Here is a 17,699-nt window from a genome sequence, read left to right as displayed (position 1 = left end):
GCCTCAAAACACGAAGCCGGAATATTCCACCTACATATCATCGATTTGATATGCCACATAAATATGTATTGAAAAGCTGTTCTGGCCAGAGCTGCTTTGCTAGACCTGAGTGTACCCAGTCCACAGTGCTCTGCCAGAGCTGGTATCAGCGCTGGATCGCATCTGGAGTCCTGCATGGCCTGCTCTTGGCAGGAGCAGAAGACCAGTTCAGGAAAATTAAACTGAAAGGGTTAAGGAGGATGTGGAAAGAGAAAATGTAGTGGGTGGGAACGTTTCCCGAGGCCTCGGTAATTCCCTCTCCTAAGCTACTGGCATGTAGAGACCAGAAGGTCGATGAGCTTCAGAGCTGTTTCAGGAACGGCAAAGTTTTCTTCTCTAGTTACGGTAAGTATGAGTAACAAGCCACTGATTGTACCAGCTGGGAAACTCACGTGGTGTCAGCTGGAGGCTGCAAGACAGTTTCTTACAACATGATGTCTAGACATTTTCCCAGTGTGCTAAGTACACTTCTCTCTGACCTACTCTTAACTTTTTCTTTATTTCTTTCTGGCCATCTTCCTTCTTGCTTCTCCTTCCTAGCACTCTCTTGTCCTTTCGTTATCTCAGCAGTCAGATCAATGAACCTGTCATCAGTGAGATTGTTCTCTATCCCCTTTGTCACTTCTTGGTTTTCATCCTCGTGCAATTTTTTTTGGTACAGACCGCATGTTCACATGCAGGTTGGTAGAATAATTTGCAGAATGGGGTCAGGTACAAACCAACAGTTGAGGCTTTAGAATAGACCCTCAGCATACTGTGGGATAAACTACATGCAGGTGATGATGATGTACTCTGAATACAGGATTATAATCTCGGAAAGAAAACCTGCTTTTCAAGAAACACTTTTCTGAGTTTCCTAGAAAGGGACCAGGGCTTGATATGACTGACTTCAGAGTTACAAAACAGAATACTGTTGTGTTTGGGTTTTTTTTTTGTAGGCAGCCTGCTTTGTTCTGCTTTTTGTAGGTGCTGCTTTGTCTCTGTAGTGTTTGGAGTCTCAGAACATAATGGAAACAGATGACTGGCCAGTGCGAACCAATTTGCAAGCTTATGTTGTGGTAGGATGCTTATTTTGAACTAACAAGTCTCTGTTGAAAATTACGTTGTGCAGGGATCTGCCTGCAACTTCTGCCATGTGTATTGCCTGTTTTTGCACATTCAGACTCAGTTTTGCACAGTCCAATATTTTGTACTTACATGGCTTGATATAGCTGGAGGAGGAAGGCTGTCAGCAGGGATAGGAATTAGCTCACCAAGCTGAAAGAACCCAAAAGGAAAAGCAAACAAAACTGTATCACCAGCAGCTTCTGAACTAAAAGAAGGAATCTTTGCACCCATGCTTCTCCACCCCTGTAAAAAATATCTGCAACACCTCCATTTTGGGTAAGGGAGTTGGAAAGGATTAGGACGTAGTGTGATAGTACCTGCAATTTTCTCCATCCATTTCGAACACGGATAAAAACCTCACTAGTTTCGCTCAGATAGATTAGCGTACCTTCTGCTACCAAATGAACTTTTTCCAACATACCCTTAATGTTTTGGAATGTTGTAACCTGCCAAATAGGAAAACAAAACATGCTTCTTCAGACACACAAAATATTTTTTAAGTTAAATTATTAAATTGAAGTCTCATTTGAACACATAAATGTCAAGGCTTCTTCCCGCAGGAAATGCTCATAAAGTTGGTTTCACGTCATTTCATACAAAGAGCTTGAGTAACCTAAATATCTTGCTACGCTTGCGTACCAGCATCATCATTCTGTGGATTGTAGTAGAACTACACCAATAGTCAATTTTGCACAGAGTGAGGATCGTTGCATCTCTATAGTTTAACATGTTAGATCAAAATGTCAGAGTTCAGAAGAGATTTGATAAGGCTTAGAAATATCACACACAATTCTAGATACATTTGTTTCTGTTATATTTTTCTTAGTGGTGCTGTGATCTCTTTTCTTTAAGGGTGTTTTCTTCCATCCCTTTCGTTATGTTTCCAGATGTCACTAGCTTATACGGCAAGTATTTTTCAATTTATCTTTTATAGACCATCAAGAGGCTTAAAATTATGTTTGTCAGATATGGACATTGCACCTATTACCTCTGTCTTTGTCACCTGAAGATAAAAACAGAGTCGTCTGTGTTGCTCCTACAATCTGTTTGATAATTGCAGTTAGTGTAAAATCAGGGGCAAGTTTCTTAAGAGAGTGTCATTTCTTTTTAATTTCTTCAGTGTCAGAAGGCATATAAATGCTTTATGAATCATGTAGACCTTACTATAGATTTGCATATTGTTTTTTAATGTTGGTTTTGACTTAAGTGGTTTTGGTTCTCTCAGCTCTCAGCCTGTAACTACAGCCCCCTACCTTGGGGCACCAGTCTTTGAACATCCGTTTCTCCCCTGATCTGTAATCATTGTCCTGAATTTTCATGAGAAAAGGCAGTTAGCAGAGGCATAACGCTATGATGGGAAGGCATTAAGAAACTTACACTCAGATTCTTGTTAGTTCAATTGATATGATGTAGATGATCTGAAAGTCTGCTTGTTTATTAGTCCGTTCTCGAATGATTGCCAAATATATCCAGCGAATTTGCTTTTCTATTATAACGTGAGAATGTGGAAAAGGAAAAAATTGCAGTAAACCCCCTCTGCTAGCTTGAATAATTTTTTTTTTCAGAAACTACGAATATTTAATTTAGAAATTAACGAGACAGAAATCTTAGTTGTCATTTTTACTGCATGGATATCTGGGATACAATTCTAATTTGATTCATGCAATAAGAAAGGGAAACAAATTTGTATTTTCTAGCACAACAATTTTTAGATTTGCTAGGGAAATCTACAGTTTTCTTCTTAGAATCAAATGATCTATATTACTGGGTTTTAATCCAGTAAAGTAAAGCATTTTTTTCATGGAAACTGGGCATTCAGTTGTTATTCTAGTATCTCAGCATGCTAAGTTGCCACACTCTTTCAGGGATACTGCTTTGAACGTGGAATATGTACCTTTCCATTACTTTAGCATGCCATTGATCTTTGCATTTGTTTGAATAGGCTGTTACTAACAAGGCAATGGACAGGCTTCCCTCATCACTTTCCTCAGCTATATGGGTTCCCTGCTGAAAAATTATGAGGTTCAGAAAACCAGAAAACATTCTAATAAATAAAAACACAGGACAGAGCTCTCCCTCCTCTCTCAGTGCTACCAATGTTCACCAAAAGTTTTGAAGCGAGGTTTCAACAGGAAACTTCCTTGTTTTGTAGTCTTACCAGGTTCCTGGTTGCAGGTGGCCCTGGCTCTCCAGGAGGTCCTGGTGGCCCAGGCATTGTGGCTGCTAAAATGAAACAAGCATACAATACATGTTGAAGGTCATCTTTTTTGAGAAAGAAGGTGAGTGACATAAAGAAATGACCTAGTGGTGGTGTTTAGGAGTAGCAGGAGATTTAAATAGCTGTAGACTACCTAAATTCTTGAACAGTCAAGTTCTGAATAGCTGTGTTCAAGCCAACTACAGAAAATGCATTCTAAGGATTTTTTTTTTAAAAGCAGTGGTGAAACTTAGTCTGTTCTCTGTTTCTTGGGAGGTTAAGGTCAACAAATTGCAATCTGTTGTAGATACTCTGCAAATGAAGAACGAGATCCACTTAAATTGACCAGAATACTCTTCTGCTAGCTGCTAATGAAAGAGGAAGAATGTGTATATGAAAGATGAAGAACTTTTAGCTCCTGCCTGTATAGGCTTTGAGTGAGTCAATATATTTTTTGCTCTAAAAGTAAACAAAAATGAACTTTTCCTTAGATAAAAAATTCAAATGAACTTTTCCTTAGATAAAAAATTCACAAGTGTAAACTCAGCTTATATTTCAAAGCAAAAAAGAATTCTCCAATGATATGAAGTTCTAAGACTGCGTCTAGTACCTAGTACCTGTCTCTGCTCCAAAATTGGATTTCTTCATCTTAAGCTGAAAGTCCCTGTTTTCTGGAGTAAAAACTCATTTCTTTTAAGGAAGGAAAGAAGGAAAGATATGGAAGACTGAAAGCAAGCACGCTGTGCAAATGCATATAATGATAATGTGAATTTGAATCTGTTTAGAAGAAAGAGCTTCTACACATGGACCCTGCTGAGCACCATGGCGTGTCCCAGCAGGGCTCTGTAGCTGAGATCTGGGTAGATCTTGTGTTAACCTTAAGCAGAAATTCCTTCGGTAGAGGAAAAGAGAGATGTAAAGTGGGGGCAAGAAAATAGGTCCAGGGGTATCCAGGAGAGTACACTACTATACTGCTGGGAGAAAATATAAAAGCCTCACTAAGAAATGTGATTAGGAATGGAAACGCATGAGAGATATTAGGACATGGGAGAAAGAGATCTAATAGTTGGTGGATAGTTGTCAAACTACCTGAGCATAGGGAAGTCTAGCACGTCCTGCCTAGCATGCTGGTGAATCTGGAGTATGAAACATGCGCAAGGAACTCCAAGGTTCAGCTCCTAACCACTGCCCAATTCTTACCTTGCTGGGCACTTAAACATGGTGTACAGCTGCTCTTAGCTATGCAAAAAGTGATATAATCCCAAATACGGACAGAATTGCTCTTCAAAAGTGAAGCAGAAATGGAGGAATGTAGGAATATTCTCTGAAACTACCCTCTGGAGGAATTTTGGTAAGCACATCTGTTAGCCCAAACCCAAACCCACTCATCCACAGCTTACTGGATACGGCAACTAAACAGACTAAGGGAGAGTAACAGAAGATAAGCCAAACGAGCGCACCTTCTGCCTTCATCATTTTCAAAGGAATCAGGATCACAGTGATTTTCAGTGACAGTGAAGCTATAAATTCCCCTCCACCCTTACAAATAAATTCCGTGAAGAAGTATTGACTGTCTTTTATTGTATCTTTCTACTCTGAAGTAGTTTGATAGTCCAAATAAAGGACTGTAAGATACATGTTAAAAATATAGTTTGAACCATTGAAGAGTCCATAAGGGTTAACCCTGAGAGCACTGCTGCATCCTAGAGCTTGCATTTTACTGATCCGTACCCCTTGAATTAGGAGGCTGCAGTTACGCACCAATAAAGCAAGTTCTAGTGTTCAAAAATGTTTGTTTTTGTGAAACCTGGAGGAGCCTTGAAATCACCTTTTACAAATTGAAGAATCCATGCTCTGACCCATTTACAAGGATCCTCCAGAGCAGTTCCTTCATGTCAATGGCAGGGAAAAGGGGTTCAGTTCTCAGAAGTGTTAAGCCATTCCTCTTTCCCCATATTACAGTATGTAAGCCACACATTACAGTAAGCAAGAACTTTAACAGATATAACTGTGCTTTGAAGATAGGAAATAAATAAACATCTGTGTTCATAACATTTAGTAAAATGGACATCTATCAGTGGTCTGCTTAAAGAACCTTCTTACAAAGCAAAGAGGAAAATGTGTAGGAGGATGATGAAGACTAATGGCAGAGATGAAAAGCGAAAGTATAGGGATAGACTACTAATAATAGTTTGTTTTGTCTGTCTGGGTCTCTTAGCTAATATTCAGAAGTGCTTAATAAAGTCCTCTATGGACTTTATGGATGCTGAGGATCTGCCATACTATAATGACCAGGAGCTAATTCAGGTACAGGCCTATGTTCCAACGTTGAACATATTAAGGATTTGTTCTTTCTCAAATATTCTTTGAACACTTCCGATAGACACTCAATTCATAGTATTTACTGGATGACAGATTGGGAGTCTCACCTTGTCCCTGGGCAGCTGTATAAACCAGTCTGACCAGGTTGGAGAAATACCTGGAGAGAACAACAAATTGGAGACAGAGAGGTCTGCTCCCCAGACTAGCATACTGGAGACACAGGTCTTGCGGAGAAACAGACTGATCATTAGTTCTCAGAAATGGAGATCTGTATTAGCCAGACCTCCCAATTTTTAGGTGGGCCAGATCTGCATTGTAGCCTCTCTATGCGGTTAACAATTCCCTTTCTGTTAGTACACCACCTTCAGCTGAGATTAAGGAATGCTTTGCTCTGGTTTTACCTGGCTGGATTCCCATGCTGGTCTCAATTCCCAGAGGGAGTCATTTGCTCAGGCAGACCTGTCGAGTAGTATCAGAGGAGCCCAGGACCCTATCCACCAGAACCTAGTCTAAAGACTGGGCATTAACAGTATGAGGCCTCTCACTAGCAGACCTGTGACCCAAGAAGAGTCAGAAGCACAAATGCCTTGAAGTGTGATACCTGGTTTATAGCCATGTATTCCCTTTGATGCAAGTTTGAGATAATTCACCTGAAGCTCCAGTGCCACCTTGTTTGCAAAGCTCCTCCCCTGATGTGTCTGTCTGTGGCATGTTTTACTCCTTTTCTAATCCAATAAGTTGAAAATCATTAAAGGCACAGTAACCAACCCTCCCAAAGTTTGTTTCTCTTCAGCATTTGCATAATAACTAGTTTCTAGAAGCAGTTCTCCAGCAATTTCATTCTAGACCTAAACTCTACTGTCGATACTGCCTTTCTATCAGAGAATCATGGAATCGTTTTAGGTTGGAAAAGACCTTTAAGATTATCGGGTCCAACTGTTAACCTAGCACTACCAAGTCCACCACTAAGCCATGTCCCTAAGCACCACATCAACACATCTTTGAAATACCTTCAGGTACAGTGACTCAACCACTTCCCTGGGCAGCCTGTTCCAATGCTCATCAACCCTTTTGGTGAAGAAATTTTTCCTAATACCCAATCTAAACCTCTAAACCATTTCATCTTGTCCTGTCACTTGTTACTTCAGAGGAGAAACTGACACCCACCTCACTACAACCTCCTTTCAGGTAGTTGTAGAGTGTAATAAGGTCTCCCCTTGAGCCTTGTTTTCTCCAGGCTAAACTTACCCAGTTCCCTCAGCTGCTCCTTATAAGACTTTTCTCTAGACCCCTCACCAGCTTTCTTGCCCTTCTCTGGACACGCTCCAGCATCTCAATGTCTTTCCTGTAGTGAGGGGCCCAAAACTGAACACAGTATTTGAGGTGCTGCCTCACCAACATGGAGTACAGGGGGATGATCACTTCCCTACTCCTGCTGGCCACACTGTTCCTGATACAGGCCAGGATGCTGTTGGCCTTCTTGGCCACCTGGGCACACTGCTGGCTCATATTCAGCCGGCTGTCGACCAGCACCCCCAGGTCCATTTCTGCCGGGCAGCTTTCCAGCTACTCTTCCCCCAGCCTGTAGCACTGCTTGGGGTTGTTGTGACTCACGTGCAGGACCCGGCACTTGGCCTTGTTGAACCTCATATCATTGGCCTCAGCCCATCGGTCCAGCCTGTCCAGATCCCTCTGTAGACCCATCCTACCTTCAAGCAGATCAACACTCCTGCTCGGTGTCATCTGTAAATTTACTGACAGTGCACTTGATTTCCTTGTTCAGGTCATTGATAAAGATACTAAACAGACGGGCCCCAATACTGAGCCTTAGGGAGCACCACTTGTGACCGGCTGCCAACTGGATTTAAGTCCATTCACCATATGGCTGATGGAGCATCTTGGGCCACATTAACATCTTCCTAAATTTAGCCAACTGCTCAAACTGATAGATTTTGCAAAGCTCTCAAAGGCAGCCTGTCTCTGTTATGTAGACTGCTGTTATGGTTTGAGGAACTCACAACAACCTGATACCAATATAAAATAGACAAGAATTATACTCAGCCAGTTATACCAGCAGGAAGCTGTGTGCTCCCAGCATTGGACAGCAGGTGTTGGACACTGCCAGCGCTATGGCTTTGGGAGGGAGAGAAGGGCTCAGGGGTCTGGCACCGGGGCAAAAAGTTCTCAGGATCACAGCCATCAAGGAACAGAGAGAACTTCTCAGCAAAGTTTCTAATTTATATTGAATGTGACACTCATGGTATGAAATAATCCTGTTGGCCAGCTTGGGTCAAGTGCCCAGGTCTCTCTCCTCCTCATCCCTGCACCCGGCAAGCTTGAAAACACTCAGACCTTGAAATCCACATAACAGAGCTGTCTATGAAGTAAATATTTTCACAAATTCAGACACTAGAGCCTTCTAAAAGTGCAGTTTTCCCTAGCATTAGAAGAGAAATTAGTCCTGTGTTGCTTAAACCAGGACAACTGCCTCCCAGCCACAGCCACAGCCAGGTTTTTCATGCCTCCCATGGCACTAGCCAGTGAGAACTGTTTGCAGAGAAATTGTCCCTTTTGTGCTCCCTGTTCCAACTCACGCCCCAGGAGAAATCGGTAGAGGGCAGGAGGACAGGGGGGAGCAACCTGGTTCAGGTGTGCGGAGCGGGTGGGCAGAGGGAAGAACAGGCATGTAAAGGAAGTGTCAGTGTGTGTGTGGGGGTGTGGGCGCATGCCTGTGTACTCGCATGTACCGTGAAAAGCAAAACCATGCTCTCTCACCTGAGCCATAAATTGCAGGGGGTCCTGGTGGGCCTGGTGGGCCTGGTGGGCCAGGTGGGCCAATTTTTCCATAACCTGGTAAACCAGGTAGGCCAGGTAATCCCGGAGGTCCTCTGGGTCCGACAACTGCATCCCCTTTTGGTCCCTGTCAGTGATAAAAAGCACTTCTTTGCATGTATCGGTTTCACTGCTGCAAGGGCCTTCATCTCTGGCGGCAATGTTTTCTGAAGGCCTGCCACCACACCACTGTTCAGACATGTGTCTGTACGTAATTTTCTTCAAGGAGGCATGGATATTAACAAAAAATTAAAAATCTGATGATATACTAAACTAAATTCAAGAATTTAAGTTTCAGAAGACTTATGAAAGTTCTCGCACCTGTTCCTGAGTAGCTGGTATCTGCAAAACTCTCAACAGTACTCTCAAAGTCCTGGATCTCAACTCTGCTCATGCTGAGACTATTTGCTTTGATGTGTTTATAAGATAAGGGTTTGTCTGAAGGTGGAAAGCTTTAACATAAAGTGTGCCTATGCAGGGCGTGTCTCATGACGAATGTTACCTTCTCCCTCCTGTGACCAAATGTCAGCTCATAACCCTTAAGCTCTCCAGCTGCCAGTGTTCTAGATTAAAAAGGCTTCAACCCTCTACATTTCCAGTTTAGCGGCATGTCTTCAGCCCGAATGGGGAGGGCTTGCACTCCCTGCGCTCAAACTGGTCTGCATACATAGACAGTTTTTGGACCCTCGACTCAGAGAGCTGTGTCTCTGACGGATCTCAGCTGTGCCATCCAACTCCTCCTTGCCAGTGGAACAATTTCTAAACAGAGAGGTGGTTCTCAGCGATGTGGAATAGCTCCAGGGGGATTTTTGAAGGTGGGCTTGCTAACCTAACACTTCGTCCTCAGCTGTGACCCACCCCATTCATGCTCCTTGGCACAGAACGTGATAACAGAGTAAATGCAATGCGTACGTTTGTTGCCAGATCCCAGGGACAAACTAGTTTCCAAAGAATTGGTGCATTTGATTCCAAAGCAGCTGTGGTGGCAATTGGCAGAAGATAAAACAACTAGGTAGAGATTAGACAGTGGCTGAATTTTATAGGAATAATCTAGATGGGTACACACTGGACTTTTAATTCATGGTTTTGGATTACTGGGACATAAAAGATTCATTATTTGGATGGCCAATAATTTTCAAGTCAGCTTCTGTCTAACTTTATATAGCCTATTTTGGCCTTTATGGAGATATAAGTAGTAGTGTCACAAGTTATTTGTACTGCCTTGATTTGTAATGTCATTAATAGCATGAATCTACATACTGATGTATTAGACAGCTGAGCGTAACATTATATCAGTCTTTCATAGCAAATTAATTCTGTGCACAACAGTGAAGTGTCTGTGTTTACGCCTGGTGCAACTCTCTTGTATTCACCTAATGGTTAGCGTATGAGGTTTTATATAGTTCTTAGCATCATCTTGATGTTTGTCTCTTTTTAGTGCCTTCTAAATTAAAGCAATGGGTAGCCACAACTATTCCTATTCTACAACTTGCGTGACTTACAACTAATCCTGGTCTTCCAGGTGGTCCAGGAGGTCCTGTCAGATAAAAACCTCCATTTGGTTCTCCTTTTTCTCCTTTTACACCAGTGACTCCGTTGTCTCCTTTTTCACCCTTTAAAGAGAATATATTTTAAAACACTGAGATGAAGTGAGATCAGAACTCTGTGCACTGATCTTTTAAAGTTACATGAAATATCTGAGCTTAATAAAGAAAAGCATCTTAAAATCTTTTTGACATTACTACCTTCTTCAGTGATATGGAATGAAAAGGAATGCTTTCTCTATTGAGGCTGCAAAGCTCACTCATGGCAGGGGCTAGGGCAGGTTGGGTTAGGTGGAGGCAGAGAAAATACCTTTGTTGCTGTTTCCTGCTATTCTACCCAGCAAAACCTTGTTCTGTGCTGTAGCTGGCGGCAAAGAGAAAGTCGCAGGAAGCATAAAAGCCTGGCTTTCTACTGTTCTCCATCATCAAGAAAAAAGCAAAGCAAGAATGACCTGGAATGGACAGATATTTAAAAGTATGTGGCAAGTGAAGACTACTGTGCGTAGGATGAGAGAGAAGAGCAGGGGCGTGTACCCGGATAACAGAAGCATAACACCACACAAAACTGCAGGCACCTTGAAAAGCGTGTCTTCTCCTGTGCTTCATAATTAACTATCACTTAGTTTGGGGAACAAGTAGATAAGAAGAAGTGTTTAAATACTAGGTCATTATCTCTCCATGCAAAATGAGTCACAGCAATTTTAGGTTCCTCCTCACACTATTTCCATCTGTTTGTCTGGTGTGTTTTTTTTTTTCTTTCAACTTTTTTTGGTCTACTTTGTTTTACCTTTTTGAGAAATAAACGTGTGAACAGGCAAAGGGCAAGGCAAGAATGTCAGGTAGCTGCAGAAGGCCTGTAGAGTGGCAATGTATAGCTCCCTCTCTGACTTTTCTTCTTTTTAGTTTCCCAGTAAACAGGACCACAAAGCTTTCTGTATGGCATGCCATTTGGCAGAGATGAAGGACTAGATGAAAAATGAGTTCTTTATAGCTAAAGCTGTAAAGCTACAGACACTACTCTATAAGATCAAAGAAACTATATCGGCTCTGCCATGTGTGCATGGGGCGCTTTACGTCATAGCAATAACTTAGGCACACTCAGCCAAGCAGAAACAGAATCTGAAAATCAGACGGCATGAGTCCTTCAAGAAAACTGACAATACGCTGCTTTTAGTGGCATCGTTAAACAATAACTTGATTCAATTTTTTTTCAGATCTTCTACTGATAAAGAGCCTTGTTCACTTAAAAACATTTCAAATGGTATTGCATTGGTATTAATTGTCAGCTGGTGCAGTCAGGAGAATAATGAAAGAGAGAACATCAAGGCATGGGTGTATTTTCTTGTAAGATATTCTAGGAAAAGTCGTTTCTTTAACTTATTTTATTCAGTGTGTTTAAAAGATAAATAGTATAACATAGAAGTGATTCCCCCCTCCCCAGTGTGTTAATTGCTGCTAAATTTTTCTAGAAGCCCTGTAGGTAATGGATGTCTCTTACCTGAGCTGGCATGGAAACAAAAGCATTCATTTATGGCAGATAATTTATACCAACTTATGTTAGGAAACAGTGAATTATGACTCACTTTAATACCACAGGGAAGGTAAAAAGCCTCAGTAACAAAATTTTTTCAAAAGTAATCTATATATACTACTGACATTTGCTCTCTCTATACTTGCAATAAGCTTGTCTATGCAGCTGGAGTTTAAGAAATGACTATCATTTGTAATTGCTGATGCTGATTGTTGTTGATGTTGTTTTGTATATTTCACCATGCTATACTGCTTTATGCTTAATTTATAGGAAAGCACACTTTAACAAAAGCTTAACAGAACTCAAACACAAATGGGATATAATTACCTTTATGCTATTAATAAAGTGGCTGAAATACGATGGAGGCAGAGGTGGACCTGAAACATGAAGAAAATACAATAATTATCTGCAATTTTCTTTTTAAAAGCACTGCTTTGGATATTACTGGTTTAGGAGTTGAAAGAAAAAATATTTACAATAATACCATTAACCTTTAAATCTAACAGATATTTTTAGTTTGATTTCCTAACAAAGCAAGGCTTACATGCCCTATCTTGTCTGTCACTCCTCCACCTTAATAACTTGTGAATCTGATTGTGACTATCAGACAAATTTGAAAGCAAAGGAGGCTCAAAGTTGAAAAATTCCCAGTTTTCTGAAAAAATGGCAGCTGCACAGAGGGGGAAAGAGAAGCATCCAAACTAACCCCTTTGATGGAAACCAAGGTAAAATAAAAGCTTTCCATATGTTTTGCCAGCAGTGGAGTGGACAGTCAGTAGTTGCATTAGCTTTCATGCAAGGACAGTACCATAACTGACAAGAGAAAGAAATTATGTTAATGCCATGCCGCTGATCCTTGTGTTCCTTGACATTTTTCTGCATCAAAACCCAATGCCAGTATCAATGGTTATACCACCTGTGTTGTGTTGTCTGACAATGGTGCTCACTCAGCGCTGTCAAGCCAGCAGAAAAAGTGTAAAAAGCCTTCAAATATTCTCTGTTTCGCGTATACCTGGAAAAAGACTGTTTTACAGCAGCCCGTAACAGCTCAATGCATTTTCTTCAAATGTGTTCTGATTAATTTTTGAGTTCTTTGTGTCCAACCCTGTGCCAGCCATAGGACACAGATCTCAGTATGCTATTGCAGATACAATTAAGTCAAGTAGACATTGTATGCATCTGTACTCTGGGACAGAAGTATATTCCCACTATGGTAGCTACTTTGATTTTGTTCCATCCCTGCCAATTACAGCTCACTGCAGTGATTTGCTTGATCCATGTGAGGGCATGGGGAACAGACAGATGGAATGGAATGGTAGATGTCCTTCTCAGATGTTTCTTAGTATTAATCTCTACACTGGGCAATATCTGAGATCTTTCTAGAATGACCAGTAAGCAGACTTGGCATGGGCAAGGTACATGAGGAAGAGAGACATCACCACTCAAAGTAGAAGTCAAAAATTTGTGGTAGTGAACCAGTAGGCTCTACCTACACTGGTAGGTAAATTGTATTAGACCAGTTCCTCAGCCCTGAGGTAAAGTGGCACAACTTCCATCCATTCAGCTAAACTGTCCTCCCCGCTCCTGAAGCATGAGAGACTTCTCCATGCAGCCTATTGCACCAATCCCTGGCTTAAGCTATCTCCCAGACCACCCTATAGTGTGGGAAAGTGTTACTCGTTGTAGGCCAAATGCAGGCCAGGAAACATGGGAACAATTGAACTGCAGGACAATTGTCCTCTGTGTCCTGGGTCTGTTTAGTTTACAAGTATACACAGCCAGAGAAGTTTGCCTGACATGACTTCTCAACAGGTAAACCTAGTTCAGTTCTCTTCTGTAGACATTCAGCGGAGGGCTGGTAGGCAATTTTTGGCAGGACCTTTAGGAATCTTAACACTATTCAGAGGGAAACGTACTTTGTTTGTGTGGCTTCTGCTGATAGATCAGACATTTTAATTTCATTTTTTTTTCAGATGTTGCTGAAACAGACTAACATGCATGCGCATAGTCAATGGCAAAATCATGCCCTCCTGACAATCATAAGGTCACAGAACTTTGGTGACCTTTCTTTTAGAAAATGGGAAGCTACACTGCTTTCAGATCTTCTGATCTGGAAATTAACTTAGCCCCTGGAGAAACAGAACTCACTTATTACCAGAATTAAAGCTTGCCTAGCAAGAAGCCATCTTGCTGAACCTCCCTAATTTTCCATTAGCTCCATTCCTTCCAGGATTCACAGACAAAAGGGTGAAACTTCTTCTTCATACAGAAAAGAAGGTCTCAGGACAAACGAACAGGCCGAAGGGTGTATTTGGATGACTGTGAAAACTTCTCCAGAATGCAGATTGGCCTTTTGGGGAATGACTTGCAGGAAGGAAGGGGGTTGACTATAGTCAAGGCCTAGCACACTGCAATAAACACTGCATTTTCGATCAGCAGATCTTCAGCCTTAGGCAGTTGGGTCTGAGACTATGATACAGTGAAGTCTCCTCCTCTATTGCTAAATATGTTTTCTTACAAGGCTCCAGACTGTGTTCCTTCAGCCAGAAACAGCTGGAGCATTGCAGATGTGCTTGGAACACAGCACCTCTGCTCTGGATACTTACTATACCTGCCTCTATACAGAGTAGCTAACTAAACTGCAGCCTACCATTTACACACTTTTTGTGTTGGCTTCATAGTTTTGCATGGCATCAATTAACAGAGCCTGTTTGTGAGGTTGGAGAGGAGACATTTTGTGAAAAGAAAAATAAATCACTGCATGGACAAGTACCACCGTTAAGAAAGCTATTCTGGTTGCTGGAACTTAACAGATATTGTAGTGGAAGGAGCTTCAGCCATCTGTCCCTCAGAGAAGGTTTGGAAAAATTCCTGTACTTTAATCATGTGCCACTACCCTGCAACTTCTGGCTTGTGAATTTTCACTGTCAATGATTATGTGGATATCTGTGAGATCTAGAGAAATGGTTTGTATGAAATAATATTTTAGCAACAACATCAATGAGCAAGAACCAAACAGGAATATTTCTTAGAGCATCAACAGAATTGGTCTTAGTTAACATATGATTCAGTTGGAAAACAAATTAATAATTCTCTGTTATTTTTGGAGAAAGGTGAATTCAGTTTTCAGTTTAAGCAGAATTCTTGTATTATTTCCACCATCCTTCACTAGTTGCAGTTTTACAACAAGATCATAAACGAAATCCTCTCATAATCTTCTCCTTCTGAAGCACCTGAAATCAACAGGTACAGGCAAAAATACCTAGGACATTAATTTGCATTAAATACAGAACTTGGGAGGGAACAGACAGGTTCATGATGGATAAACCAGCAGAGAAGAGAACATTTTCTTAATTTCTGTTTAGGAATGCTTCTTGCTGCTTCTTCTTACAAATTTATTGATGGCTAAGAAGCATTAACCACTTATTTTAAGGCACTGGATATTGATCAGAATAAAAATTGCTGAGGACAAAATAAGAAAACAGATTGTATTAGAACAAACACATGTCCTCTTAAAAATAACTAAATCATCATCTTCAGTCAACAAAACTGTGTCTTTGGAACAAAGACAGAAATATCCATATAGATGTAGTTTTGTATTTATTATCAACATACTAGAGGACAAAGATTATAAATTTGGTATAGCAACATTAATTTGATATACTGCTTCTTCTATTTCAAATGATTTCTGGCACTGATCAAAGCCTTATCTCAGTATATGAGATTTCAAGAAACGTATAGAAAAGGAAGAGGTTGTAATAGCAATCTTTTCAAATAAATACTTGTTCTGTAACTATTTTTGAATGTGCAAGAATTAGCAAGATTAGACTATCAACTTTTTGATACAGGAAAGTAAATCTTTGGTGAGGAACATCTGTTACGATGCTCCTACCACAAGTGAATTGGTATTTTTAGTTCACACAGACTTTTCATGATTATCACAAATAAAGCATAGGATATTAAAAAGTTGGTTAAAATGGAGTACTCACAAATATGCGGTACAGATACTTCTTTTCAGAAGACATTTTTAATAACGTTATGGCCTTTGTTGTTCTGTGTGTCAGTTCAGCAAGGAACCTAGGTATAAGTCTTTAGACCAGTAAGGTTGCAGGGGTAAGTATCAAAGTCCTTTGTTGAATTACTTTTTAAGTTAAACATGTATTCCTTTACAGGATGTCAATGACACATCAGATTTAGTATACCTGGTGGTCCTGGAGCACCTTTGTCTCCCTTTTCTCCTTTTAAGTCCGCTGAACGGTGCAGCCCCCAGGAATCTCTGTTTGCTTTAGCACCTGCCACAAAAGCATCACAAATTCATGAGAACTTGCAAACAGCAGAGACTATAGCAGTGACAACCAAACCACCGAAAGTACATGTGGGGCATGCGGCTCCAGACCCCATATGCTTGTCTCATTCTCTTCAGGAACATTGAATGGCTGCCTGATTGTCCTCTCTTATCGACCCCAGCATGTGCAAGACAATCTCTCTCTTAACAAGTCAATCTTTCACTCTCTTTTCCCTAGCCACCTAGCCTAAGATCCTCTAAACAAACCTGTTCCCACTGCATTTGTGAATTTCGCTGGCTTAAGTGTAGAAACAGTTCTTGAGTTATGGCTCTGTGTTTGATACCGCATCTTCTGCTATCTCCAGACTCCAAAACAAACCAATAAATGATAATATCTGCAACTGTGAATATCAGAAATACCATTGTTTATTGTCCCTTCATGTCATAAAAGCATTGATAATGAAGAAAATGTTCTCTGAGGACAGAAATGCTTTTAGACTAACTTTCCATCCGTTGAACTAAGAGTAGAATCGCACCCAAATGCATCTGGATAAAACTTCTGTTTTTCCAGATATTATTCAACTTTCATGGTAAACTTACCCTATAAAATATCTGGGTAAAATGACCCCTGAGTATTAGTACAGGTCTGATTTCTCTCTGTTCTGACTGAGTAATTGCGAATATCTTTACAAAATTCACATAAAATAGCGTCATTCTGCCACAGTAACATCTTATAGCCACTTTCTTCAGGTAAAAATGCCTTTTCAAGTTTAAGGTGAAGTGGTCCTATTTTGAATTATGAGCAGGAAGGCTGCTGAAGTACAATGACAACCAGATACAAGACACAGCTCTTGAAGTAATTTTCAATGGTTCCCTGGCTGTGGTATCTTCAGCCCTTATGGTCAGCTGGGATCTATGCTGGAGTCAGTGGATCACTAAGAACACTGTCTCTTTTCTAACCTGATACGATCACATTTGTGAATTTCACTGGGGCAAGCACAGAAAATCTGTGGCCTGGGTACCCAGTCGGTGCCCCATGACTTGGTGCCACTTATAAATAAGACTTTATTGGTAAGAAATAAGTAAAGACTTTATTGGTGAGAAAACCTTAGTTTGAAAAATAGTTACAGCATTTCCCCTTCTTCTAGTTGTGCAGAATGACTATAAATACAGAAGAATGAGAAGGACTTCTTCCCTTTCAGGGCTCCATGTTACAATGGAAGTTTCCAGACAGTTCCTCTCCACCCTTCTGGAGAGGTGAAAGCTGGTCATAATCCCATGGGTTTCCCCATGGTCTGTCTGATCTGCCTGATGACTCAGACTCCAGCTGTGAGCTCATGTTCAAATGCCTATTGACAGAAGAGTGGGGCCTCATTTTATGTTCCACTGAGGCCAATCACACTCTCTCTCAGGTATGCAGTTAGACACTTTTCATAGTTGCCAGCTGAACCTTAACTGTTCAACTCAGAGTCGTTTTCCTGGCAGATTTCCAGTCCAGTCATCGGTATTTTAGGTCATCTTAAAATATTGAGACAAATACTGTGGGAAAGCAATGAAAGATCAGCAAGGAGGATTGTAAATATGCTTGAATGACTCGCACCTGGGGTGCTGGGAAACACATATATCACACTAATTGTTGTTCAGTCTTATGTGCTTGCAAGTAGAACATCTGCACTTAGATAACGTAAGTTTGCTATGGACTCAGGGACACCTTATCTAGCTGCTTGAGAGTCCTGCCCTGTCATTGAAGAAGATCAAAGCACAGTGGGAAAACTATGCCTGCTTGAAGCTTGATATACCGGCAAGAACAGGGGGTCTGAGTGCTCCTGCTCTCTCACTCTC

At 41.0% G+C, this 17,699-nt stretch overlaps 1 protein-coding gene across 3 annotated transcripts in view; it reads right to left on the bottom strand.

Annotated features, from left to right (window-relative positions):
* COL15A1 (collagen type XV alpha 1 chain) overlaps positions 1 to 17,699 on the bottom strand; it is a 150,456-nt gene that overhangs the window by 4,291 nt on the left and 128,466 nt on the right. For all 3 annotated transcript variants that reach the window (XM_074575712.1, XM_074575711.1, XM_074575713.1), the window contains 7 exons: positions 15,775 to 15,864; positions 11,900 to 11,949; positions 10,000 to 10,110; positions 8,441 to 8,585; positions 3,305 to 3,369; positions 1,464 to 1,592; positions 1,237 to 1,296 (listed from right to left, as the gene is read on the bottom strand). In XM_074575712.1, the coding sequence (XP_074431813.1) occupies positions 1,237 to 1,296; positions 1,464 to 1,592; positions 3,305 to 3,369; positions 8,441 to 8,585; positions 10,000 to 10,110; positions 11,900 to 11,949; positions 15,775 to 15,864 (650 nt within the window). The remainder of the gene's footprint in view (positions 1 to 1,236; positions 1,297 to 1,463; positions 1,593 to 3,304; positions 3,370 to 8,440; positions 8,586 to 9,999; positions 10,111 to 11,899; positions 11,950 to 15,774; positions 15,865 to 17,699) is intronic.

The sequence above is a fragment of the Larus michahellis genome, chromosome 2 (genome assembly GCF_964199755.1).
Source record: "Larus michahellis chromosome 2, bLarMic1.1, whole genome shotgun sequence".
Lineage (NCBI taxonomy): Eukaryota > Metazoa > Chordata > Aves > Charadriiformes > Laridae > Larus > Larus michahellis.
This window is presented reverse-complemented; position numbering and strand designations above follow the sequence as displayed.